The 25654-nt window shown below is 48.5% G+C and overlaps 1 protein-coding gene across 1 annotated transcript in view; it reads left to right on the plus strand.

Moving 5' to 3' along the window:
- sh3rf1 (SH3 domain containing ring finger 1) overlaps positions 1–25654 on the plus strand; it is a 184133-nt gene that overhangs the window by 4369 nt on the left and 154110 nt on the right. Inside the window, exon 2 of the mRNA XM_078215134.1 lies at positions 3742–4288. Coding sequence (XP_078071260.1) covers positions 3893–4288 — 396 coding nt within the window. The 5' untranslated portion in view covers positions 3742–3892. The remainder of the gene's footprint in view (positions 1–3741; positions 4289–25654) is intronic.

Below are 25654 nucleotides of genomic sequence, written 5' to 3' on the forward strand. Positions count from 1 at the left end.
CCACCCTCAGTCTCCCCCCCCCACCCTCAGTCTCCCCCCCCCACCCTCAGTCTCCCCCCCCCACCCTCAGTCTCCCCCCCCCACCCTCAGTCTCCCCCCCACCCTCAGTCTCCCCCCCCCACCCTCAGTCTCCCCCCCACCCTCAGTCTCCCCCCCCCACCCTCAGTCTCCTCGCCCCCCCACCCTCAGTCTCCCCCCCCACCCTCAGTCTCCCCCCCCCACCCTCAGTCTCCCCCCCCCACCCTCAGTCTCCCCGCCCCCCCACCCTCAGTCTCCCCCCCCCCCACCCTCAGTCTCCCCCCCCCCACCCTCAGTCTCCCCCCCCCACCCTCAGTCTCCCCCCCCCACCCTCAGTCTCCCCCCCCCACCCTCAGTCTCCCCCCCCCACCCTCAGTCTCCCCCCCCACCCTCAGTCTCCCCCCCCACCCTCAGTCTCCCCCCCCCCACCCTCAGTCTCCCCCCTCCCACCCTCAGTCTCCCCCCCCACCCTCAGTCTCTCCCCCCCCCCACCCTCACTCCCCCCCCCCCACCCTCACTCCCCCCCCCCACCCTCACTCCCCCCCCCCCACCCTCACTCCCCCCCCCCCCCACCCTCAGTCTCCCCCCCACCCCCCCTCAGTCTCCCCCCCCACCCCCCCTCAGTCTGCCCCCCCACCCCCCCCCAGTCTCCCCCCCCACCCTCAGTCTCCCGCCCCCCCCACCCTCAGTCTCCCGCCCCCCCCACCCTCAGTCTCCCGCCCCCCCCCCACCCTCAGTCTCCCGCCCCCCCCCCCACCCTCAGTCTCCCGCCCCCCCCCCCCTCAGTCTCCCGCCCCCCCCACCCTCAGTCTCCCGCCCCCCCCACCCTCAGTCTCCCGCCCCCCCCCACCCTCAGTCTCCCGCCCCCCCCCACCCTCAGTCTCCCGCCCCCCCCCACCCTCAGTCTCCCGCCCCCCCCCACCCTCAGTCTCCCGCCCCCCCCACCCTCAGTCTCCCGCCCCCCCCACCCTCAGTCTCCCGCCCCCCCCCACCCTCAGTCTCCCGCCCCCCCCCCACCCTCAGTCTCCCGCCCCCCCCACCCTCAGTCTCCCGCCCCCCCCACCCTCAGTCTCCCGCCCCCCCACCCTCAGTCTCCCGCGCCCCCCCCACCCTCAGTCTCCCGCCCCCCCCACCCTCAGTCTCCCGCCCCCCCCACCTTCAGTCTCCCGCCCCCCCCACCTTCAGTCTCCCGCCCCCCCCACCTTCAGTCTCCCGCCCCCCCCACCCTCAGTCTCCCGCCCCCCTCACCCTCAGTCTCCCGCCCCCCTCACCCTCAGTCTCCCGCCCCCCCCACCCTCAGTCTCCCGCCCCCCCCACCCTCAGTCTCCCGCCCCCCCCCACCCTCAGTCTCCCGCCCCCCCCACCCTCAGTCTCCCGCCCCCCCCCACCCTCAGTCTCCCGCCCCCCCCCACCCTCAGTCTCCCGCCCCCCCCCACCCTCAGTCTCCCGCCCCCCCCCACCCTCAGTCTCCCGCCCCCCCCCCCACCCTCAGTCTCCCGCCCCCCCCCCACCCTCAGTCTCCCGCCCCCCCCCCACCCTCAGTCTCCCGCCCCCCCCCCACCCTCAGTCTCCCGCCCCCCCCCCACCCTCAGTCTCCCGCCCCCCCCCCACCCTCAGTCTCCCGCCCCCCCCCCACCCTCAGTCTCCCGCCCCCCCCACCCTCAGTCTCCCGCCCCCCCCCACCCTCAGTCTCCCGCCCCCCCCACCCTCAGTCTCCCGCCCCCCCCACCCTCAGTCTCCCGCCCCCCCCCACCCTCAGTCTCCCGCCCCCCCCCGCCCTCAGTCTCCCGCCCCCCCCCGCCCTCAGTCTCCCGCCCCCCCCCCGCCCTCAGTCTCCCGCCCCCCCCCTCCCTCAGTCTCCCGCCCCCCCCACCCTCAGTCTCCCGCCCCCCCCACCCTCAGTCTCCCGCCCCCCCCAACCCTCAGTCTCCCGCCCCCCCCCACCCTCAGTCTCCCGCCCCCCCCCACCCTCAGTCTCCCGCCCCCCCCCACCCTCAGTCTCCCGCCCCCCCCCACCCTCAGTCTCCCGCCCCCCCCCTCCCTCAGTCTCCAGCCCCTCCCCCCCCTCCCCCCTCAGTCTCCCCCCTCCGGTCCATCCCCTCGCCCCAGGAGCTGAGAGTTGGCTGCCTTTGGTGCGATGTTAGTCAGGGGGCGGTCACACCGTTCGATGGCTGTATGTCTGGTGTTAAAATCCCCTTCTGCCCGCACCATTCGCTACTGAGCGAGACGCAACTGAGTGTGACAAAGGAATCTGAATGGGACAGTGACACAGCCCATTCTGCCAGAGTCCCCAAGTGTCGAGTGGCAGCTCCAGGGTTCTACTGAAAGATTGACAGGTCCCAGAGAGGAAGGAGCAGATTGAAACACAATCATGCTTTCCCCATGATTAGCAAACACTTCAGTGTCAAGCTTTTTATATTATAGTTTCCCAGAATTTCCACGCCTTGAAGGTTGTGAATGATTTTAATCCACGAGTTTGTGAATACAATCAGGATACGATTTTTGCTCTGTCCACTTCCCTTAAAATACAGTTTTCCCAAATTACAGTCCAGTGTGATAAAGTCTGCGTTGTGGATGTCATGTTCCCAAAAGCCCACGGCTCTTTACTGCTCAGCTTAGGGAGAATGAATGGGGACCTGGTTCACATAGTCTCCCCTTAGGGGACTTTAAATGTACAGCCACCAAGGGGATGTTCCAAATAATGAGCACAGAGTTTCTGTACTTTTCAACCCAGGCAGTAATCCTAGCACATAGTTTTAAAATGGGTATAACAATTTATCAGCTTCTGCGGTAGCTTGGTCATTCATTCCCCCCCCCACAAAAGAACTGGACCCCCGCCCCAGCATCACTGCTATGTAGCGCTGCGGTTGAATAATAGCTTGATTGAATCTTTTTTTCCCCCCTTTGGAAGTGGCGTGTGTGTGTGGATAGACGATTCCGTGAATGTTCGAAATACCCGTGATATTAATCAACCACACACACTCTCATCGCCCTCACTTGTGTAAATAGCTGTGCGTGAGCGTGTGTTGGCCCATCAGTTGATTCATCGAGTCACGATAGGGGGTGTCTCCTCGAGCCATGCGGCATAAAACAAGGCCATTCGGCCCGTTATCTGGAACATCCCTTTGGTGGCTGTACATTGAAAATCCCCTAAGGGGAGACTACGTGAACCAGGTCCCCATTCATTCTCCCTCAGCTGATTAATAAACAGACATGAGCTTTTTGGGAACATGACATCCACATTGCAGACTTTACTACACGGGACTGAAATTTGGGCAAACTGTATTTTTAGGGAGGTGGGCAGAGCAAAAATCGTATCCTGATGGTATTCACAAACTCGTGGATTAAAATCATTCTGCCGGCTCTGTCAAAGAGCTAAACTTTTGCCTCCCTCCCTCCCCATAGCAAATGTTGACACCTTTTAAGATACAGATCCTTTGTTTACTCCGGACAAAGGCGTGGAAATATTGCGTTACGACAAAATACTTGAAACCATTTTGGTGGTGCGACTATCTTATTGCTAAAAGGTGCTGTGGTTTGTTTAGATCTTTAGCTGTGGTAAATCTAAAATGCACAAATGATGAAGTAAGTGGGGGAGCGTAATCGAGCACCTTATTTGCCCTCAAAGTCTTGTCGGGAACTCTGGTTCATAATGTGCATTCTGTACCCTGGTAACTTCGATGTGTCCCAGTATTTACACGTGCCTGTTTGCTTTTGAAATAGTTATTTGAAGTTGAAGTGAAAGGGAATGGATGTGACGTGACCAAGCTTGGCTGGATATCAGATTGCTCATCATTCAGCACATCCTTTATTGTGATGAGGTTCCTTTGGAGACCTGGCTCGGACTGAAGCTTTGGAGACAGAACAAGACAGAATGGATGAATCCATTTTACTGGACCTGCTGGAGTGTCCCGTGTGTTTAGAGCGGCTGGATGCCACGGCCAAGGTGCTGCCGTGCCAGCACACCTTCTGCCGGCGTTGCCTGCAGGGCATCCTGAACTCCAGGAGTGAGCTGCGCTGCCCCGAGTGCCGGACTTTGGTGGACTGCAGTGTCGACGAACTCCCCACCAACATCCTGCTGGTCCGACTGCTTGACGGTATCAAACACCGGCCAAGGAGACCTGGCAGCAGCGGGGTCAACGGCAACAACAATGTCAATGGTACTGCCAGGGTGCAGGGCGACGGGACCATTACCACTACCAATTGTGGCACTGCGTTGCGGGATCTGCAGAGCATTCACCGAGTGCAGGCACGTAGCCCCCCAGTCAGGGTAGGTTAACAGTTGGTCTTCACGTGCAGGACACGTTAATGTGAATACGATTACATTTAAACATCGAGGAATTAAAGTGTTTGCATGTTGGAAATTTAACATTCCAAGTTATTCTGGCATTAGATTGTCACTTGTATACATTTGCTTCTTGTGTTCTGACACAGCTGCATGTAACCAGACGAATGATTATTCTAAAATACTTCTCTCCCAGAAACACTGCTGGTTCAAAATGTTTGTTGAAAAGGGCTCTGAAATTAATGATCCTTTTAACTTTACCAGATCCATATCTCTGGCCCCTCGTGCATGTGTGTGTTTCGCATTTAGTTCAAAGCCACACAGAGCTGGAAGTGTCATACTCCGGGGAGGATGCCCACAGAGCTTTTTGCTGCATATTCTAGCTGCAGTATGGTTTTAAGCCAGGCAGTGCCTATCTACTCTGTTTAACTGGTGCTGCACCTCCGCTCTGATGACGTCTCATGCAATCCTTCACTTGGATAAACTTTAAAATCTAAATATTTTGAGAGCGTGAGTGACCGGCTTCATGTTGTCTAAACACTTGCATTCAATCGTGACCAGTTTATGTTGCACCCAAAGGCTCAAGAATTGAACCCCCAATCCTCCTGGGCCCTTTATGAACTGTTGGCTGATGTTACACCTCCATGTTAGCTCGTGTTGTGAGACCACTTAGTTCTACAGTCAGCTCGTGTCCCAGTTTATACTGTGCCCTGACAACAGTCTGAGAATGGCGGCACAGTGGCACAATGGTTAGCACTGCAGCCTCTCAGCGCCAGGGACCCGGGTTCAATTCCGGCCTCGGGTCGCTGTCTGTGTGGAGTCTGCACATTCTCCCCGTGTCTGCGTGGGTTTCCCCTGGGTACTCTGGTTTCCTCCCACAGTCCTAAGATGTGTGGGTTAGGTGGATTGGCCATGCTAAATTCCCCATTAGTGTCCCAAAATGTGTAGACTAGATGGATTAGCCATGGTAAATGTGTGGGGTTACAGGGATAGGTGGGGGTAAGGTACACTGTCAGAGAGAGTTGGTGCAGACTCTGGACGGAATTACTTCCTTCTGCACTGTAGAGATTCTATTAAGTGAAAATTTCTCGCTGAAGTTTCAACATAAACCACCTCTAACAGAGTTGTGGTAGCCCTATTCTAAATAGTAAATATGTCCCACCGCCCACCCAAGCTAATCAGTTTTATCAGTATGCTGCTCATGGTTTATTTTGGACAGAGAAATGTAATTTGCAATTCAATGTGCTTTAAGTGAAACTATGTACACCACATCAACAAAATGGTAACTCATAAACTCAGCCAAGGTTGCTGATCTAACCCCACTCCCGAGTAACTCTTAATATGTGTGTCTTATGACACCACCTATCAGATGGTTAACAGACTGAGTGCATTGGGAAGTGTTTGCTTAAGCTCGTGTAGAAACGCAAGGCGGCTTGCACCCGCCAATCTCCAGTGTGTTGAGACAATTTGTTGAAGGTGTAAGGCACATGATATTTGAGAACTGCTGCACTCCCAGTTGATGCCTATCACTGCTGCAGTTTGTATGTGTCAGAAACGTTTCCTTCTCTGTTGAGGTTTCAGAGTTTAAGATCATAGAATCAACAGTGCAGAAAGTAGCCATTTGGCCCATCGAGCCTGCACCGACGACAATCCCACCTGCGCCCTATCCCCGTAACCTCATGTATTTACTCTGCTAATCCCCCGGACACAAAGGGGCAATTTAGCATGGCCAATCCACTGAATCTGCACGTCTTTGGACTGTGGGAGGAAACCCACACAAACACGGGGAGAACGTGCAAACCCCACACAGTCACCCAAGGCCAGGAATCGAACCCTGGTCCCTGGCGCTGTGAGGCAGCGGTGACAACCACTGTGCCACAATGTGTTGATGAATATTTTGTTACCATTATATGTGATCTCACCTCAGGAAAGTGGCGCAGTCTCTCATGCTTTTGATTATGTGTACCGTGTGTGCCAACGTTTGCAGTTTTTCGTGAGATGGACCAATGACACTATTGAATTATTGCATCAGAATCTGCTTTAGCACAGCTTCAAATCTCTCAGTAAATGGCTCCACGCCTAATTTAATCTGAAAGCGCTCTGGGTTTAGTACCCCTGACCTTGCAGCTAAATTTGGCACTGCCTTATTCCAGAAACAGTCCCACTCCATTCATTTCGTGCGGCTAAAATGATGGAATTCAGAATTAAAGTTGTGTTGTGTGCCATTCCCCTACTTTGCATTGTGTGCAAGCAGACTTTGGAAATTCCTTTGGCCTGAGTAATACCTGAGGTCTTTGTCTAACTCTGATGAAAATATTACCTTGGCATCCGGAGGGGGTGGGGATGGACATATCCAAATGGATTTGTACCAATGGCTGGAAAATGTTCCTGTCTCCTCTTGGGAATCAGCGTGTCATAGAATGGAATCATAGCAACACGGCAATGCAGAAAGAGGCCATTCAGCCCATCGGGTCTGCACCAACAACAATCTCACCCAGGCCCTATCCCCGTACACCACGTATTTACCCTGCTAATCTCCCTGACCCTAAGGGGCAATTTAGCATAGCCAGTCAACCTAACCTGCGCATCTTTGGCCTGTGGGAGGAAGCACAGTAAGAAGTCTCACAACACCAAGTTAAAATCCAACAGGTTTATTTGGTAGCACAAGCCACCTGGTGAAGGGGCAGGACTCCAAAAGCTTGTGGCTTGTGCTACCAAATAAACCTGTTGGACTTTAACCTGGTGTTGTGAGACTTTTACTGTGTTTACCCCAGTCCAACGCCGGCATCTCCACATCTGTGGGAGGAAACCAGGGCACCCCGGAGGAAACCCACGCAGACACGGGGAGAACGTGCAAGCTCCACACAGACAGTGACCCAAGGCTGGAATCAAACCCGGGTCCCTACTGCTGAGAGGCAGCAGTGTTAACCACTGTGCTGCCTTTCTTGTGCAATTTTCTTGCATCAATCATTCAATACAAACAGGCCTGGATAGTAATAGTAGGCAATATTAGCACAGGAATGGTTGGTATCCTGGTGCAGTCAGAATGGTGGTTTTCATAAATTATTTCCAGCATATCTGCTAAACTAGCAGATGGAGTAAGGTGATATTTGAAAGTGCCAAAGCACTAAATTCAGCAACCGTGGTTTCTGCACTGCAGTGTCTTGGCAGAAATTGAGCATTCAGCAATGTGTTATTATTACAAGCAGTTTTGCAGTGTCACCAGGTTCAGCCTGTAGTACAAAGGACCCGGTATCTTAAGAAGTCTCTGAAAGCTTGTTGCTACATTTTTCCTTTTTTTTTCTTTAACTAGCTGGAATTTTTGGTGCTGTGGCCTCCCGATTGACAGTAATGCCAGCGGCCAAGGTGAAATGTGGGGTGATGTGTGTTTGGAGATTGCAGTTCCGTGTTTGAGTGCTGACTCCTTGGGAGCTCTCTTCACAAGGTGTATGGGTGCTTTTACATTTCAAAAAGGCCCAACGGATGGGAAACATGTGATTCTCACTGTTGTTAACACTTATTTGCTGACTGTTTTAATGTCAACGGAGATGTGCTTCTGCCCGGCTAAGGGGAGGTATTGTCACTGGACTAGTAATCCAGAGACCCAGGATAATGCTCTGGGGACCCCGGTTCAAATCCCGCCATGGCAGATGTTGAAATTTGAAATCAATAAAAATCTGGAATTAAAAGTCTAATGATGACCATGAAACCATTCTCAATTGTCATAGAGGTTTACAGCATGGAAACAGGCCCTTCGGCCCAACTTGTCCATGCCATCCCTTTTTTTAAACCCCTAAGCTAGTCCCAATGGCCCACATTTGGCCCATATTTCTCTATACTCATGTAACTGTCTAAATGCTTTTTAAAAGACAAAATTGTACCCGCCTCTACTGCTACCTCTGGCAGTTTGTTCCAGACCTCTGTGTGAAAGCTGATCTGGTTCTCTTTAGGGAAGGAAATCTGCTGTCCTTACCTGGTCTGGCCTTACATGTGACTCCAGATCCACAGCAATCTGGTTGACTCTTTAAATGCCCTCTGAAATGGCTGAGCAAGCCACTCAGTTCAAGGCAATTAGTGATAGGTGATAAATGTTGGCTCGGCCAGTGACGGCCATATCGCATGAATGAATGAGAGAAAAGATGGTGGAGGTCGCAGGTTTGGAAGGTGCTGTCGAAGGAGCCTTGGTGAGTTGTTGCAGTGCATCTGCAGCAATGTCGATGGTGCACACTGCTGCCACTGTTCCATGGCGGTGGAGGGAATGAGTGAATGTTTGCGGATGGGATGTCAATTTAAGCAGGCTGCGTTGTCCCGGATGGTGTTGAGCTTCTTCATTGTTGTTGGAGCTGCACACATCCAGCCAAGTGGGGAGTATCCCATCACCCTCCTGACTTGTGCCTTGTCGATGGTGGACAGGCTTTGGGGAGTCAGGAGGTGAGTTACTCGTCGCAGGATTCTAGCCTCTGACCTGCTCTTGTAGCCACTGTTTATGTGGCTGGTCCAATTCAGTTTCTGGTCAATAGTCACCCTCCCCCAGGCTTTGGGGAGTCAGGGTAATAGTGCTTGCTGCTGGAAAGCAGTGTAAATTGGTGATTGATGTGATCCTTTCTCAGGTGCCACAGTTTGTTGTTGGAAACCAGTTGGGATTCTCCCTTTGGAAAAATGGGTGACCAGGTCGAATGATGATTTGCTCCAGGCAGTTCTCTCTAGAAATCTCAGCTAAGACTTGCAACACTCTGCCAAGTGCCTGAACCTGTCCAAATGGCCCACTGATGATAAAATGCCGTATGGCAGTCTGACTTCAAAGAGGCACGGCACGGTAGCACAGTGGTTAGCACTGTTGCTTCACAGCTCCAGGGACCTGGGTTCGATTCCCAGCTTGGGTCACTGTCTGTGTGGAGTTTGCACGTTCTCCTCATGTCTGCGTGGGTTTCCTCCGGGTGCTCCGGTTTCCTCCCACAGTCCAAAGATGTGCAGGTTAGGTTGATTGGCCATGCTAAAATTGCCCTTAGTGCCCTGAGATGCGTAGATTAGAGGGGTTAGTGGGTAAATATGTAGGGATGTGGGGGTAGGGCCTAGGTGGGATTGTGGTCGGTGCAGACTCGATGGGCCGAATGGCCTCTTTCTGTACTGTAGGGTTTCTATGATTCTATGAGGAAGGTCAGGTAATGAATTGAAAGGCAGCAGTGGCAGTAAACCAAAATCTCTGCCCTCGGGGCAGGCCCATTTTCTTACCTGTTGGTAAAAAAAAAGTTCAACACTGACAGACAAGATGTACTTTTACTGTCAACCTGTGCAGTGTGTTGACAGCTTGGGTACATCCTGAATTTGTGTAATTAAAACGGGACATTTCCAGAAATGGAGCTCTCAGTTTTGTTCCTATAGTTACCAAACATGAAGTGTTGGTGAGATGCCCGCATACCAATTTAATTATTTCCGAATCAAAGCAGCACAGCAGCTCCAGAAAAAAAAATCACATTTTAAACATCCACACAGCAACAAATTTGTATTTATATGACGTCTTTTAACGTTGCAAAATGTCCCAAAACATTTCACCAGAGCAACTGTCTTACACAATTTGACCCTGAGTCACATAAGACATCAGGACCAGCTTATCTTAAAGGAGGGGAGAAAAGTACAACGAAAGGGATTGAGGTGAAAATCCCAAGCAGTGCTTGGGGTCTGGGCGGCTGATGACACACCCGCCAATCATGGTGCAATAAACGTGGGGGATGCACAAGGACTTTTTTTGTGCTGCTCATTCATGGGGTGTGGGCATCACTGGCTGAACCAGCTCACTTGCGACTGAAACCGTTTATTTCCCATCCTTAATTGCCCTTGAAAGGGCATTTAAGCGTCAACCATATTGTTGTGGGTATCGAGTCACATGTAGGCCAGACCAGGTAAGAATGGCAGATTTCCTTCCCTGAGAGACATTAGTGAACACAGTAAGAAGTCTCACAACACCAGGTTAAAGTCCAACAGGTTTATTTGGTAGCAAATACCATAAGCTTTCGGAGCACTGCTCCTTCGTCAGATGGAGTGGAAATCTGCTCTCAAACAGGGCAAACAGACACAAAATCAAGTTACAGAATACTGATTAGAATGTGAATCCTACAGCCAGCCAGGTCTTAAAGGTACAGACAATGTGGGTGGAGGGAACATTAAACACAGGTTAAAGAGATGTGTATTGTCTCCAGACAGAACAGCTAGTGAGATTCTGCAAGCCCAGGAGGCAAGCTGTGGGGGTTACTGATAATGTGACATAAATCCAACATCCCGGTTTAGGCCGTCCTCATGTGTGCGGCCAGACATTAGTGAGCCAGAGTGGTTTATACAAGAATCAACAATGGTTTCATCGTCACCATTAGACTTATCATTCCAGATTTCACCAGCTGCCATGGTGAGATTTGAACCCTGGTTCCCAAATCAGTATCCAAGGTCTCTGGATTGCTAGTCTAGTGACAATATCTCTCCGTCACTGTGTCCCCTGTCGTAGAATCATGGAATCTTACAGTTCAGAAGGAAGCCATTCGACCCATCGAGTCTGCACTGATCACAATCCCACCCAGGCCACAACCCCATGCATTTACCCTAACTAGTCCCCCTGACACTAAGGGGCAATTTAGCATGGCCAATCCACCTAACCCGCACGTCTTTCGGATTGTGGGAGGAAACTGGAGCACCCGGAGGAAACCCATGCAGACACGGGGAGAATGTGCAAACTCCACACAGATAGTGACCCAAGCTAGGAATCAAACCCGGGTCCCTGGTGCTGTGAGGCAGCAGTGCTAACCACTATGCCGCCCTGTATTCGAGGACACCAGAGTTCGGAAGGTTGCAGGGCTGGAGGAAGTCAAAGACACGGATGGATTTGACAACAGGGATGGGGATATTAAGACCGGCTTTGCGGCCTCAGAGCCAATGTACTTCAGTGCACATAGGTGACGAGTTAATGGGACTTGGTGTGATTTAGGGGCAGCACGGTGGCACAGTAGTTAGCACTGCTGCCTCACAGCTTCAGGGACCTGGGTTTGATTCCCAGCTTGGGTCACTCTGCGTGGAATTTGCACATCCTTCCCGTGTCTGCATGGGCTTCCTCTGGGTGCCCAGGTTTCCTCCCACAGTCCAAAAGACGTGCTGGTTAGGTGCATTGACCCGAACAGGCGCCGGAGTGTGGCGATTAGGGGAATTTCACAGTAACTTCATTGCATTGTTCATGTAAGTCTTACTTGTGACTAACAAATAAACTTTAAAACTCTATGAGCAACAGAGTTTTGGGTGTTTAAATTTAGAGAAAATAAAGGCCTGTTAACGGTTTCAGTAGCAAGTGAGCTGAGGCAGGGTCAGACATCGGTGGAGGTGGGTACAGATTTCCTTGGTGATGAATCGGAAATATTCTTAAATTTATTTCAGGTATGTATATTTATTTATCACAAGTAGGCTGACATTAACACTGCAATGAAGTTGCTGTGACAATTCCGTAGTCGTCACAGTTTGGGTACACTGAGGGAGAATTTTGCATGGCCAATGCACATAACCATTTAATATATATGTTAGCTCTTTCAATTCAAAATGAATTGGAAGTGTATTCCTGTACGTGATATTGTTCATTCATGGGGGCAGTGGAGGTGACAGTGGCATCTTAGCGGAGGTTCGTCTTTGTCTTTAGGTGCTGACAGAGTTTCCAGTATGCATGACCACCCAGTGACTGAGGAATCTGCTTCTGTTTCACCACCCCCAACCCCACAAGATCCCGAGGAGAGCAGAACTCAAATACAGTATTTCTTCAACTATCGATTGGCATATGTTGGGAATTAAAGCAAGTCCCTTGGGACCACACAGAGAAATCCATTCACTCAGAGAGCCCATCAAACCTGAGGTAACTTCTAAAGTCGTCAAGTTCATTAGGTTGAATAGCTTTCTGTACAAAAAAGTGGCAGTCAAGCATCCCCTGATGATCAGGTCGGCTGAGCAGTGCTGACTTTAAAACTGCTATCTACATGTTTGGCCACAGTGTAAATGGCTCAGAATTGCTGGATGGCAGAGTTATTTGAAAGCACTTTGAAACAATAAAGCTAGCTGCAGACTTTCACAGGTAGCACACCTGGCTGCGTGCATTGTACAAAAAGGTTTGTGAGACAGAACCATTCAGGAGAGGGTTGAGCGACTTCAAGCCATCATGAGGCAGTTGTGTAAATAAATTTGCTACCAAGGGCAATGGTTTCTGTTGATAAGTGACGCACAGTCCATGGCCCTTTACTGCATAAACAATGGAAATGGAAATCTTCAATCCTGTAAGTAACCTCCTTACTGGAGGAATATGCTGTAAGGGTGGCACAGTAGTTAGCATTGTTGCTTCACAGCGCCAGAGACCCGGGTTCGATTCCCGGCTTCGGTCACTGTCTGTGTGGAGTTTGCACGTTGTCCCCTTGTTTGTTTCCTCCGAGTACTCCGGTTTCCTCCCTCAGTCCGAAAGACGTGCTGGTTAGGTGCATTGGCCATGCTAAATTCTCCCTCGGTGTACCCGAACAGGCACCGGAATGTAGCAACTAGGGGATTTTCACAGTAACTTCATTGCAGTAAGCCTACTTGTGACACTAATAAACAAACTTAAACATCTTTGAAGAACCAGATCTTTGAAATAGACAAAATCAGTACCTCTGATTTTTAGTTCCTAGAACATTTTGTTTTGATTTTGCATCTGAGAAGCAGGTCCTTGAAGCTGGAACTCCCTACTTTTTAAACACAACCAAAGCCTGTGTTCACCTACATTCACAGATCTGCCATTTTTGATTTGATTTAATTTATTATTGTCACATGTATACATGTATACAGTGAAAAATATTGTTTCTTGCGTGCTGTACAGGCAAAGCATACCATTCATAGAGAAGGAAACAAAAGTGCAGAATATATCGTTACAGTTATAGCTACGTAGAGAAAGATCAACTTAGTGCGAGGTAAGTCCATTCAAAAGTCTGATGGCAGCAGGGAAGAAACTGTTTTTGAGTCGGTTGGTACGTGATCTCAGACTTTTGTATCTTTTTCCCCGATGGAAGAGAGAATGTCCAGGGTGCGCGGGGTCTTTAATTATCCTGGCTGCTTTGCAGAGGCAGCGGGAAGTGTATGGATCTCCGGGAGGCTGGTTTGTCCGATGGACGGGGCTACATTCTCGACCTTTTGTAGTTTCTTGCGGTCTTGGGCAGAGCAGGAGCCATACCAAGCTGTGATACAACCAGAAAGAATGCTTTCTATGGTGCATCTGTGAAAGTTGGTGAAAGTCGTAGCTGACATGCCAAATTTCCTTAGTCTTCTGAGAAAGTAGAGGCGTTTCTCCACTTGCTCAGATTTTGGTGAAACTCCTTTACTCCGAAGAGCAAATAGCAGGGGAACTAACCTTAACCGTGCCCATCCAAAAAGAAAGTAGCATGAATAGTGTATTATAACAAAAGCTGCTGAAACAATGTACTTTGGACTTGGCTATCTCACACTCCTTCTGGAGACTGAGTATTGGCGGTGACTTTTAGTGAAAAAAAATCTATCATAAAAAATAGATTAAATGGATTAAACGTTTTACCCTGCGGGTGCAGTAATTGTTAGGCTGAATGATTGAATTGCTTACTGTATATACTAATGTGAAACAGTAAGTGTTCTTCTCAGACCCACAGAGGACAGATTTATCTCCTCTTCCTGAGCACTTCTTTATAACTATGTAGATAATGATAGCACTTAAAAGTAAAGTAATGTTTCAGGGCTCTACGTTAACGGATATCAATTTGCCTAAAGCAGCTTTCATTTATTTTGTGGGTGACTGTCTTGTTTCTCCTCCCGCCTTTGTTTACTCCCATCAGATGTGCTGCAAGACTGCATCCTTGGTTTCTCCCATTCATAATCTATTCAATTACAACTTGCCTTTCTCATAGAGCCACTAACATGGTAAAATGTCTCAAAAGGCTTCACAGGTGTGTTAACAAACAAAATTTCACATTGAGCCAGACAAGAAGAACTCAATCAAAGATGTAGGTTCTAAGGAGTGTCTTGAAGGAGGAGAGAGGCAGAGTGAATTCAAGGGCTTGGTGGTTGCCGGTGACGTAGCGATTAATTCGTGCACATGCCAAGAACTGGAGGGATGCAGAGATCTTGAAGGTTTGCAGGGCTGGGGTTGTGACAGAGATCTGGAAAGACAAGACCATGGCGGTTTTGAAATTGAGGCATTTCTGAACTGGAAACCAATGTAATTCAACAAGCGTGCAACCCCACGGCAACAACCTTCACTCCACGTGATCAGCTTTTGCCCGATGAATGCCAACTCGTTGAAACAGATGATTACCGTAAGGATGACCTATCTATTTAACAGGAAGAACCTTTGGCCCATCATGTCTGTACCAGCTATTGGAATATATTTTATTAATTCGTTCGTGGGCTGTGGGTATCACTGGCTCGGCCAGCATTTTTGCCCATCTCTAATTGAGAAGCTGGTGGTGAGCTGCCTTCTTGAACCGCTGCAGTCCATGCAGTGTGGGCACCCCCACAATGCTGTTAAGGAAGGAGTTCCAGGATTGTGACCCAGCTACAGTGAAGGAGTGGCAAATAATTTCCAAGTCAGAATGGTTTAGAGGGGAACTTGCAGGTGGTGGTGTTCCCAAGTGTCTGCTGCCCTTCTAGGTGGTCAACATCGCTGCTTTGGAAGGTGCTGCCTCGGTGAGTTGCTGCACTGCATCTTGCAGATGGCCATGACGTGGAGTTGCCGGTGTTGGACTGGGGTAGGCACAGTAAGTAGTCTCACCTGATGAAGGAGCAGCGCTCCGAAAGCTCGTGCTACCAGATAAACCTGTTGGACTTTAACCTAGTCTTGTAGATGGTACACACGGCTGCAACTGTGCATCGGAAGTGGAGGGATTAGCTGTTTAAGTGTTGGATGGGATGTCAATCAAATGGGCTGCTTTGTCCTGGATGGTATTGAGCTTCTCAAGATTTGTTGGCGCTGTACTCAACCAGGTAAGTGGAGAGTATTCCAACATACTCCTGACTTGTGCCTTGTCGATTGGGAACTGGCTTTGAGGAGTCAGAATTCCCAGTGCCTGACCTGCTTTTATGGCCACAGTATTTATATGGCTGGTCCAGTTCAATTTTTGGTCAATGGTAACTCCCAGGATGTTGACGGTGGGGGTTTAGTGATGATAACGCCATTGAATGTCATCGGAATATGGTTGGGTTCTCTCTTGTTGGAGTTGGCCGTTGCCTGGCACTTGTGTATTATGGACATTACCATTTATCACTCTGGGATATCCAGGGAGCTGGTGGTGTCGTGGCCACTGGACTAGCAATCCAGAGACCCTGGGTAATCCATTGGGGAAGTTCAAATCTCACCATGGCAGATGGTGAATTTTGAATTCAATATAAATCTGGAATCAAAAGTCTACTGATGACCATGAAACCGTTGTTGTTTGTTGTAATTTAGATACAGTGGGATAGTAGATTGGATTTTTTTTCCTGTTCATTAACAGGATGTGGGCATCACTAGCAGGGTCCATCCCTAATTGCCCCTGAACTGAGTTTCATTTCAATCCATTCAGAGGGCATTTCAGAGTCAAACCACGTTGCTGTGGCTCTGGAGTCACATGGACCACACCAGGGAAGAGTGGCACCAAAAGAGAAAATGCTGGAAAATCTCAGCAGGCCTGGCAGCATCTGTAAGGAGAGAAAAGAGCTGACGTTTCGAGTCCAGACGACCCTTTGTCAAAGCTGAAAGGCATGCCTTCCAGATGCTGCCAGACCTGCTGAGACTTTCCAGCATTTTCTCTCTTGGTTTCGGATTCCAGCATCCGCAGTAATTTGCTTTTATCCTGGGAAGGGTGGCAGATTTCCTTCTCTAAAGGACATTAGTGAACCAGATGAGCTTTTACGACAATTGACAATGGTTTCATGGTCATCAGTGGACTTTTAATTCCAGATTTTTATTGAATCCAAATTCCACCACCTGCCACAGTGGGATTTGAACCTGTGTTCCCAGAGCACTGCGCCGGGTCTCTTGATTTGTTTTTGGTACAGTGACAATACCACTACGCCACCGCCTCCCCTTCAGATGCTGCAAGGGGCCACAGCATCTTTGGGCTTCGACCTTTGGAAATGCATGCGTAACCGAGGCTGCAATCAGATCTCTCCCTTAATTCGCCTCTTGGGGCTTTGTCTGCCCATGTTCATCACAAAACTGAGGCGGCAGAGCACGGTTACCAACTAACAAAAATGAAGCAGTTACGTTCAAGACAACTGAAGTAGCATTGGAATCCAGAGACTGCAAACTGGAGGGTCCAGCTCTTTACAAAACAAAAAGAAATGGAGCAGGGATGTTCAAGGTGCACGTTTACTGGTGAATACCAAATACTTTGCAGATAGGCTTAGAGGAAAATGAACTCATCTGGCTCGACAGATGTCCCAACCATCTTATTTTTGAAAACTGAAGTTGTTGTGGTCTTGTATTACTGTTAAAAATAGTTCAATCACCACAGCACAAGGTGATCAAACCTGCAGAAGGTTGCTGGGAGACATGGTCCAATTTGGCTGGTTTTGGATCACATTTGAAGATGTTTTGTGTAGCCTACTGACATTTCTAAACATCCATCTGGATCTGTAACTCGTTTACTAGCAAATGCACATTATTGTGGGCTGGGGATATATAAATTTGCTTTTACAATAGAAACCTTACAGTGCAGAAGGAGGCCATTCAGCCCATCGAGTCTGCACCGACAACAATCCCACCCAGGCCCTGTCCCCATCACCCCACATATTTACCCTGCTAATCCCTCTAACTTGCGCATCCCAGGACACTAAGGGGCAATTTAGCACGGCCAATGCACCCAACCAGCATGCATTTCGGACTGTGGTAGGAAGCCAGAGCATCCGGAGGAAACCCATGCAGACACGGAGAACGTGGAAACTTCACACAGACAGTGACCCAAGCCGGGAATTGAACCTGGGTCCCTGGAGCTGTGAGGCAGCAGTGCTAACCACTGTACCACCGTGCCGCCCCAGGCTTAGAGAAAAATGAACTCACCTGGCCTGACAGATGTCCCAAGCATTTTATTTTTGAAAATGGAAGTTGTTGTGGTCCTGTATTACTGTTAGAAATACTTTAATCAACACAGCACAAGGCGATCAAACCAGCAAAATGCTGGAAAAGCATCTTCAGCAAGTTGTGCATGAGCATAATTGAGAGAGAGGGCAGTGAAGAGAACAGATTTTGAAATAAATGAGAAATGTTTCGCAGGATCTGACTTGTTCCGGCTTCCCTGCAGCACCGCAACCGCCTCCCCCATCACTTCCATACACAATCCCACAAAATATAAAAGGTTCATTGTGTTAGAAACTGGGATGAGGCATTTAAAACAAGCCCAGGTGGATTTAGGCTTTGTGATGCAGTGCCTTACATTAGTTTGACATGACTTAAAGCTATTTGTACCGAAGCTGGTTTCTACTTCAAATCTCAAGTACTGTATAAACAATACAAATGACTACGTTGTCTTTAACGAGAGGCAGACACAGAATCGTTCAAGGTTTTTTTTTCTTCTTGGCGTTTCAGAATTTCCTGCGGTGTCTAAACACCTTTTTAAAAAAAAACCATTGAGAAAGCAGCTGGTGTCACAGCAGTAAACTAAGGACAAATTGCCTCCTTAATCTGTGGTATAAATGGAATGCCATTTGTTTCTCTGCATGGCTGCTTCAGTTACCTTCCATTCCGGGCTGATTTCAGTGGTGGTCCATTTGGTATAAAAGTGACAAAACTCACTGACAACAGTACCGACCGCCATTTATATAACACCTTTAATGTAACATGTCCTAGTTGCGTCACAGGCATGCAGTCAGACAAAACCTGATTCCAAAGTTTAAAGTTTATTTATCAGCGTCACAAGTAGGCTCACATTAACACTGCAATGAAGTTACTGTAAAAATCCCCGAGTTGCCATACTCCAGTGCCTATTGGGGTACAGTGAGGGAGAATTTAGCATGGCCAGTGCACCCTAACCAGCACATCAATCGGACTGTGGGAGGAAACCGGAGCACCCAGAGGGAAAGCCACGCAGACACGGGGAGAATGTGTAAATTCCACACAATCGCCCAAGTCTGGAATTGAACCCAGGTCCCTGGCGCTGTGAGGCAGCAGTGCTAACCACTGTGCCGCCCCAGTGTTGTCAACTAATGCTTCTGTGAAGAACTTCGAAACACTTTGTGATGTTGAAGGCACTTTGGACCAGCAAGTTAAAGACTGATTAGTTTCAGAATAGAAATGTCTGATAAACCACTGCAATAACAGTTGGTGCTGGCATCTATGGTTTGGGCCAATAAAGTTGTATTGTTGAGCTGCTTTAGCAGTCAGTTTTAATTGATATGAACCAGCCATTTAAAATGGTGGTTTCAGATGTCTCTGGAATCAAATACTAAATTAGGATGACAACATCAGATGTCCCTGTCAACATAACAAGCTGGGCGGCACAGTGATTAACTCTGTTGCCTCACAGTGCCAGGGACCCGGGTTCGATCCTCGGCTCGGGTGACTGTGTCTGTGCGGAGTCTGCACATTATCCCCAAGTCTGCTTGGGTTTCCTCCCACAGTCTGGAAGACGTGCTGGTTAGATGCATTGGCCATGCTAAATTCTCCCTCCGTGTACCTGAACAGGCACCGGAGAGTGGTGACTAGAGGATTTTCACGGTAATTTCATTGCAGTGTTAGTGTAAGCCTACTTGTCACACTAATAAGTAAACTTTAGAAAAAACCTTAGAACTTTAGAAGCAATCCAAATCTCTTACCATTTGAATATGGCACAGTTTAAGATACAGACTACAATAAACCACCTTACTTTACTTTAAGGCAGCAGTGTAACATTTGCACGTGAACTTTGGCCAGTTATTGTCCTGCAGAAATTTTGAGGAGTTTAGTATTCTGCTGGTGCCAAAAACGCTGTGTGGGTTTCTTTCAGAAATCCATATTGATCTGTTATAACATTAGTTCCTCTCCCACTCTTAAACTTAAATGATTTCAAGCTCGGTAAGATCTGACCCAACATACATCCATTGCAATGTTTACAAATGTTTTAACTTGCTGTTCGATCACTCCGGTTTTGATGGACTTGTAATGAGAATTATGTGAATTGGACCATCGCCATATTTATTGTGTTTTATTCCAACACTTCGTGATATCAAGTGGAACAGTTTGTACAAAAAGAGAACACTGTTGTTTTTGGCAATTATGTTATTCATTTGAGATTTAGAATGGTGTCTAATTAGCTGTCAGAACCTGAGGTGGGTGGTTAGATTTAAGATTCACCCCGGAGGCACGAAGATAGTTGTTCGATTTGTCTTTTTTTTAAAAAAAATTGTGGCTTTAGACCACGGCTGTTTTCTTTTTACTCCTGAACAAAATGATTTATGTGGATAAAAGTAGTCAGCAAAGATCAGATAGGTTCGAGAAATGAGTGTTTTATTTCCTCAGCAAAGGTTCTTGCAAGCAGCAACTCATTCTAGCGGTTTCTGTTTAAGAACTTGAAAGGGATTAGAACATCAGTGATCGTGTATTTGTAGCTAAACTACACCGCAACCACATAATGATGGTTGAAAGAAATGTTGGCAGCCAACTACAGCAATTGATATTAGTACCTATACTTAAAAGGTGGTTGGTTTTCAACAGTATAGATACTCCAACCTGCATAGAAACATAGAAGATAGGAGCAGGAGGAGGCCATTTGGCCCTTCAAGCATGCTGCGCCATTCATTATGATCATGGCTGATCATCCAACTCAATATCCTAATCCTACTTTTCCCCCATTACCTTTGATCCCATTCACCCCAAGTGCTATATCCAACCGCCTCTTCAATACATTCAATGTTTTGGCATCAAATACTTCCTGTGGTAATGAATTCCACAGCCTCACCACTCTTTGGGTGAAGAAATGTCTCCTCATCTCCGTCCTAAATGGTCTACCCTGAATCCTCAGACTGTGACCCCTGGTTCTGGACTCCCCCACCATCAGGAACATCCTCTCTGCATCTACCCTGTCTAGTCCTGTTAGAATTTTATAAGTCTCTATGAGATCCCCCCTCACTCGTATGAGCTCCAGTGAAAACAGCCCCAACCTAGTCAATCTCTCCTCGTATATCAGTCCCACCATCCCCGGAATCAGCCTGGTAAACCTTCGCTGCGCTCCCTCAGGAGCAAGAACATCCTTCCTCAGAAAAGGATGCATGGTTTGATATCAAGCCTCGACAGCAGAAAGCAAGATTTGAAGCGGGGGCTGAAGACAAGTGTGTGTGCCTTCAAAACTCAACCCCTTTTGCATGGTTGATAGCAACAGGATTGGATAACTAACCGTGGTGGGGTGCCAATTGTGCCAGCTTCAGTAAGCAAAAAAATAACAAAAACAGGAAATGCTGGAGAACTCAGCAAGTCTGACAGCATCTGTGGAGAGAGAATTGAGCCAATGTTTCGAGTCTGGACGACCCTTCGTCAGAGCAACTGAGTCTCTCCAGCATTTTCTGTTTTTTGTTTCAGATTCCAGCATCCGCAATATTTTGCCTTTTAAAAAAAAAGTAATCCAGAAATACACAAATTTCCGGATTACAGCAAATTACTGCGGATGCTGGAATCTGAAACCATAAGAGAAAATGCTGGAAAATCTCAGCAGGTCTGGCAGCATCTGTAAGGAGAAAAAAAGGAGCTGACATTTCGAGTCCAGACGACCCTTTATCATAGCAACCAGCTTTCTGGACTCGAAACGTCAGCTCTTTTCTCTCCTTACAGATGCTGCCAGACCTGCTGAGATTTTCCAGCATTTTCTCTTTTGGTTGGATACACAAATTTTCCTTCTAAATTTTTTTTCCCTTCTTTAAGATGCTCCTTAACATCGATACTTTTGATAAATCTTTTATTAACCTGCCCTAATACCTCCTTCATTGGCTTGGAGGTTTTACTGTGTTAATGGCGCTGTAGAAATGCAAGTTGTTGTAAGTGCATTGAATGAAAGCTGGTTGGTTGTCTGTGTTAAGACTCAGTTTTCAGAGGCTCCAACGTGGGTATAGCAAATAGGATTATGACTGAAACATCCTTGGAGAAATAGAGAACTGCACAATGGCACAGTGGTTAGCTGTCTGTGTGGAGTCTGCACGTTCTCCCCTTGTCTGCGTGAGTTTCCCCCGGGTGCTCCGGTTTCCTCCCACAGTCCAGAGATGTGCTGCTTAAGTTGATTGGCCATGCTAAATTGACCTAATGTCAGGGGGATTAGCAGGGTAAATATGAGGGTTATGGGAATAGAGCCTGGGTGAGATTGCGGTTAGTGCAGACTCGATGGGCTGAACGGCCTCCTTCTCCACTGTAGGGATTCTATTCTATTTAGATTTGCTTGAGTGGCCGGGTTGGTGGCTGCAGTCGGCACGGTGGCACAGTGGTTAGCACTGCTGCCTCACAGCACCAGGGACCCGGGTTCAATTCCCGGCTTGGGTCACTGTTTATGTGGAGTTGCATGTTCTCCCCGTGTCTGCATGGGTTTCCTCCGGGTGCTCTGGTTTCCGTTGCTGACTACTGCGCCAACTTCTCAACTTGGAAGTTCATAAAAATAAAAAATACTTCACAACCTCAGGCCATCCACTCACCTGATGAAGGAGCAGCGCTCTGAAAGCTTGTGTTACCAAATAAACCTGTTGGACTTTAACCTGGTGTTGTGAGACTTCTTACTGTGCCCACCCCAGTGCTACACCGGCATCTCCACATCAGGACATCCAAAAGTGCTTTATAGTTAACGGTGTACTTTTGATGTGTTGTGACTTGGAGGAAACACATCAGCTAATGTATGCACAGCAGGATCTTATGAACAGCAAATCCGCCTTACCGGGTAAAACTGCGTGTGCAGCGCCATCCATTTTCAGGGCTAGTTGAATCGGCAGGTGAGTTGTTATGCTCTCTTTAGCGTATTCCGGCTTCCATGGCCCCCGTCCTGCTGTCTACATCAACCAACACCTTTTGTGGGGTCTGATGAATGTTGGCAATGGGCGCCTTAACCTGGTGTTCGGTTCAACCTGCAGCGCCAGTTCTGCTTACCAAAAGTAGCCCGCTAGGCACTCGCATTCCACGCTCGAGTCCAAGCCAGCGAGGGTAAATTGCCCCTTCGTATCAGGAGACTAGCAGGGTAAATATGTAGGGTTACGGGGATAGGGCCCGGATGGGATTGTGGTCGGTGCAGACTCGATGGACCGAATGGCCTCCTTCTGCACTGTTGGGATTCTATGAAATGGGAATAGTTCAGTTCAGGAAACCTGGTCGGCATGGACGAGTTGGGCCGAAGGGCCTGTTTCCGTGCTGCATATCTCTAGACTCTATTGGAAATGCAGGTTCTTGTGGAAGCAGTGGATATGGTATTCTGTTTTTTTTAAAAAGTGGGCGGCACGGTGGCACAGTGGTTAGCACTGCTGCCTCAGCACCAGGGACCCGGGTTCAATTCTGACCTTGGGTCATGGCCTGTGCGAAGTTTGCACATTCTCCCCGTGTCTGCATGGGTTTCCTCCGTGTGCTCCGGTTTCCTCCCACAGTACAAACATGTGCGGGTTAGGTTGATTGGCCATGCTAAATTGTCCCTTAGTGTCAGGGGATTAGCAGGGTAAATATGTGGGGTTACAGGAATAGGGCCTGGGTGGGATTGTGGTTGGTGTAGACTCAATGGGCCGAATGGCCTCTTTCTGCACTGTAGAGATTCTATTCTATGATACTTCAGCCAGGGAAGCAAATGTTAACACCTTTTTAATCTGTTTTCATAATATTGGTCTGTGGATTGAAAAAAGATCTAGAAATTTCCTGCTCCTTTTTGAAATGATGCAATGGGGTATTTTTCTGCCCATCCATGAGGGTAGATGAGTCCTTGATTTACTATCATAAGATGGCTACTCAGACAATGTAGCATGTCTCAGTACTGCACTGGGAATGTCATCTTAAGTTATGTGCTTAAATCTATGGAGTGGAACTTGAACCCATAACCTTCTGACTCAAAGGCTAGAGTTCTACCCACTGAGCCACGGTTATGCCTGATAACAAACAAGCCCTTCATTGTACTATGGTTCACTTCTGGTGACACTGGTTTTGTAAGTTTTTCTGGACATTTTTATTCTTCCTGAGCAGATGACAGGGTGGCTATTTCAGTCACTGAAAGTAAATGTTTTACTGAGCAGAAAAAGTGACGTATACACAAACCATGTCAACATTTCATAAGACTGAGAAAGGTGATAGTGAGATACTGAGTCTGCACAGAAAGACACTACCCAGGTAGTGTCTTTCTGTGCACCTCTTTCAGTGAGTGTCGCTCTGTCTGTTTGTCTCCCTCTCTCTCTATGTGCATGTGCGTGTCTCCCCCTGTTTGTCTTTCTCTCTGTCTGTGTGTGCCTCACTGTCTCCGTCTCTCTGTGTCTGTATGTTTCTCTCGATCAGTATTTTTATATCTTTTTCTCTGTCTCTCTGTGTCTTTGTGTGTGTCTGTGTGTCTCTCTCTCTGTTTCTCTCTGCGTCTGTGTGTGTCTCTTTCGGTCCGTGTTGTTATATCTCTATCTGTGTCTCTCTCTCTGTGTCTGTGTGTCTCTCTGTCCATGTCTTTATATCCCTCGCTATCTATATGTGTCTCTCTCTCTGTCCATGTTCTTATATCTCTCTCTGCCTTTGTGTCTCTCTCGCTCTCTCTCTTTATCTTCCTCTGTGTGTGTGTGTGTGTGTGTGTGTGTCTCTCTATGTTTTTATATCTCTTCCTCTTGTCTGTGTGTGCCGCTCCGTGAATGCGTGTGTCTCTAGCCACTGTGCACGGTGGCACAGTGGTTAGCACTGCTACCTCACAGTGCCAGGGACCCAGGTTCAATTCCAGCCTCGGGTCACTGTCTGTGTGGAGTTTGCGCGTTCTCCCCGTGTCTGTGTGGGTGTGCTCCGGTTTTCTCCCACAGTCCAAAGGTGTGCAGGTTACGTTTATTGACCCTAATGCCAGGAGGATTAGCAGGGTAAATGTGTGGGGTTACGGGAATAGGGCCTGGAATGGATTGTGGTTGATGCAGACTCGATGGGCCGAATGGCCTCCTCCTACACTGTACAGATTCTATGATCTCTCTGTCCGTGTTTTTAAATCTCTCTGCGTATGTATGTCTCTCTCTGTGAGCATGTGTGAGAGGAGAAATGCAGGTATTTGACCTTTTCAGGAACCAAGCTACCAGCATGCACAAACAAAATAGGAAACTTTTAAAAGTTCAACTTGCAACATCTGGACAATTGAGTGTTAAATGTTGCAGATGCTGGTACCTCGAATATTCCACTCACTTGAATGTTTTCAAAAACAAACTCATCTTTGCTCCTTACTTATTTGAACTTAAATGGCAGGAGGATCAAGTAAGAGTGCATTTTTAAACCCTTGCATGGATATATTCCCCCCTCTTTCTGTTCACTTCCAGACCACACACCTGTGATCAAGTGGCTGGGTGACCTGCTCCCAGGTCTCTGGCTCTGCTGCTGCTGCTTGTGCTATATTTATACCATTCATTTCACGAGCAACTTAAAAATGGACTGAATTATTTCGTGAGGAACCTTGGTGTTGTAGAAACAGCCCTGTTTATATTGTGGGGCAGATAGGGGTCGGCCACTAAGGGTGGCGTGGCTACGTTCTTTGCCAGAACTGATGGCCACTTATACTCCGCTTGTTGCTACCAACTTGCTACTTGCTCTAGAAGTGAATTTTGTTTTGAAAAGTGGATCACGGTGGCACAGTGGTTAGCACTTCTGCCTCGCAACACCAGGGACCCGGGTTCGATTCCTGACTTGGGTCACTGTCTGTGCGGAGTCTGCACGTTCTCCCTGTGTCTGCATGGGTTTCTTCCGGGTGCTCCGGTTTCCTCCCACACTCCGAAAGACGTGCTGGTTAGGTGCGTCAGCCATGCTAAATTCTCCCTCGGTGTACCCGCACACACCGGAGTGTGGCGACGTGGGGATTTTCACAGTAACTTCATTGCAGTGTTAATGTAAGCCTTACTTGCGACACTGATAAATAAACTTAAAAAAAACTTTAAACATCAAGATAGTTGAAGACAACCAGGAGAGTTCGTCCCATGTCCTGTGCCAAGATGTATTCGTGCTCCTCCTGCTTCTGTATCTTGTGTTGTGTATTCTCCAGCCAACTCCTCCAAAAACTGATTTATGTGGTCATTTGAGGGATCTTGCGGTGTGCAAATAGACTGCAGTGCCTCCCACATTACCACAGTGACGACGCTGACATTAACTTTGAGATGTCATGTTACGAAAGGTGCTATATAAATATATATATGTCGTAGTTTATTAGCCTCAAAGCTGCA

This window comes from Mustelus asterias, chromosome 6 (genome assembly GCF_964213995.1).
Source record: "Mustelus asterias chromosome 6, sMusAst1.hap1.1, whole genome shotgun sequence".
In the NCBI taxonomy this organism is placed as follows: domain Eukaryota; kingdom Metazoa; phylum Chordata; class Chondrichthyes; order Carcharhiniformes; family Triakidae; genus Mustelus; species Mustelus asterias.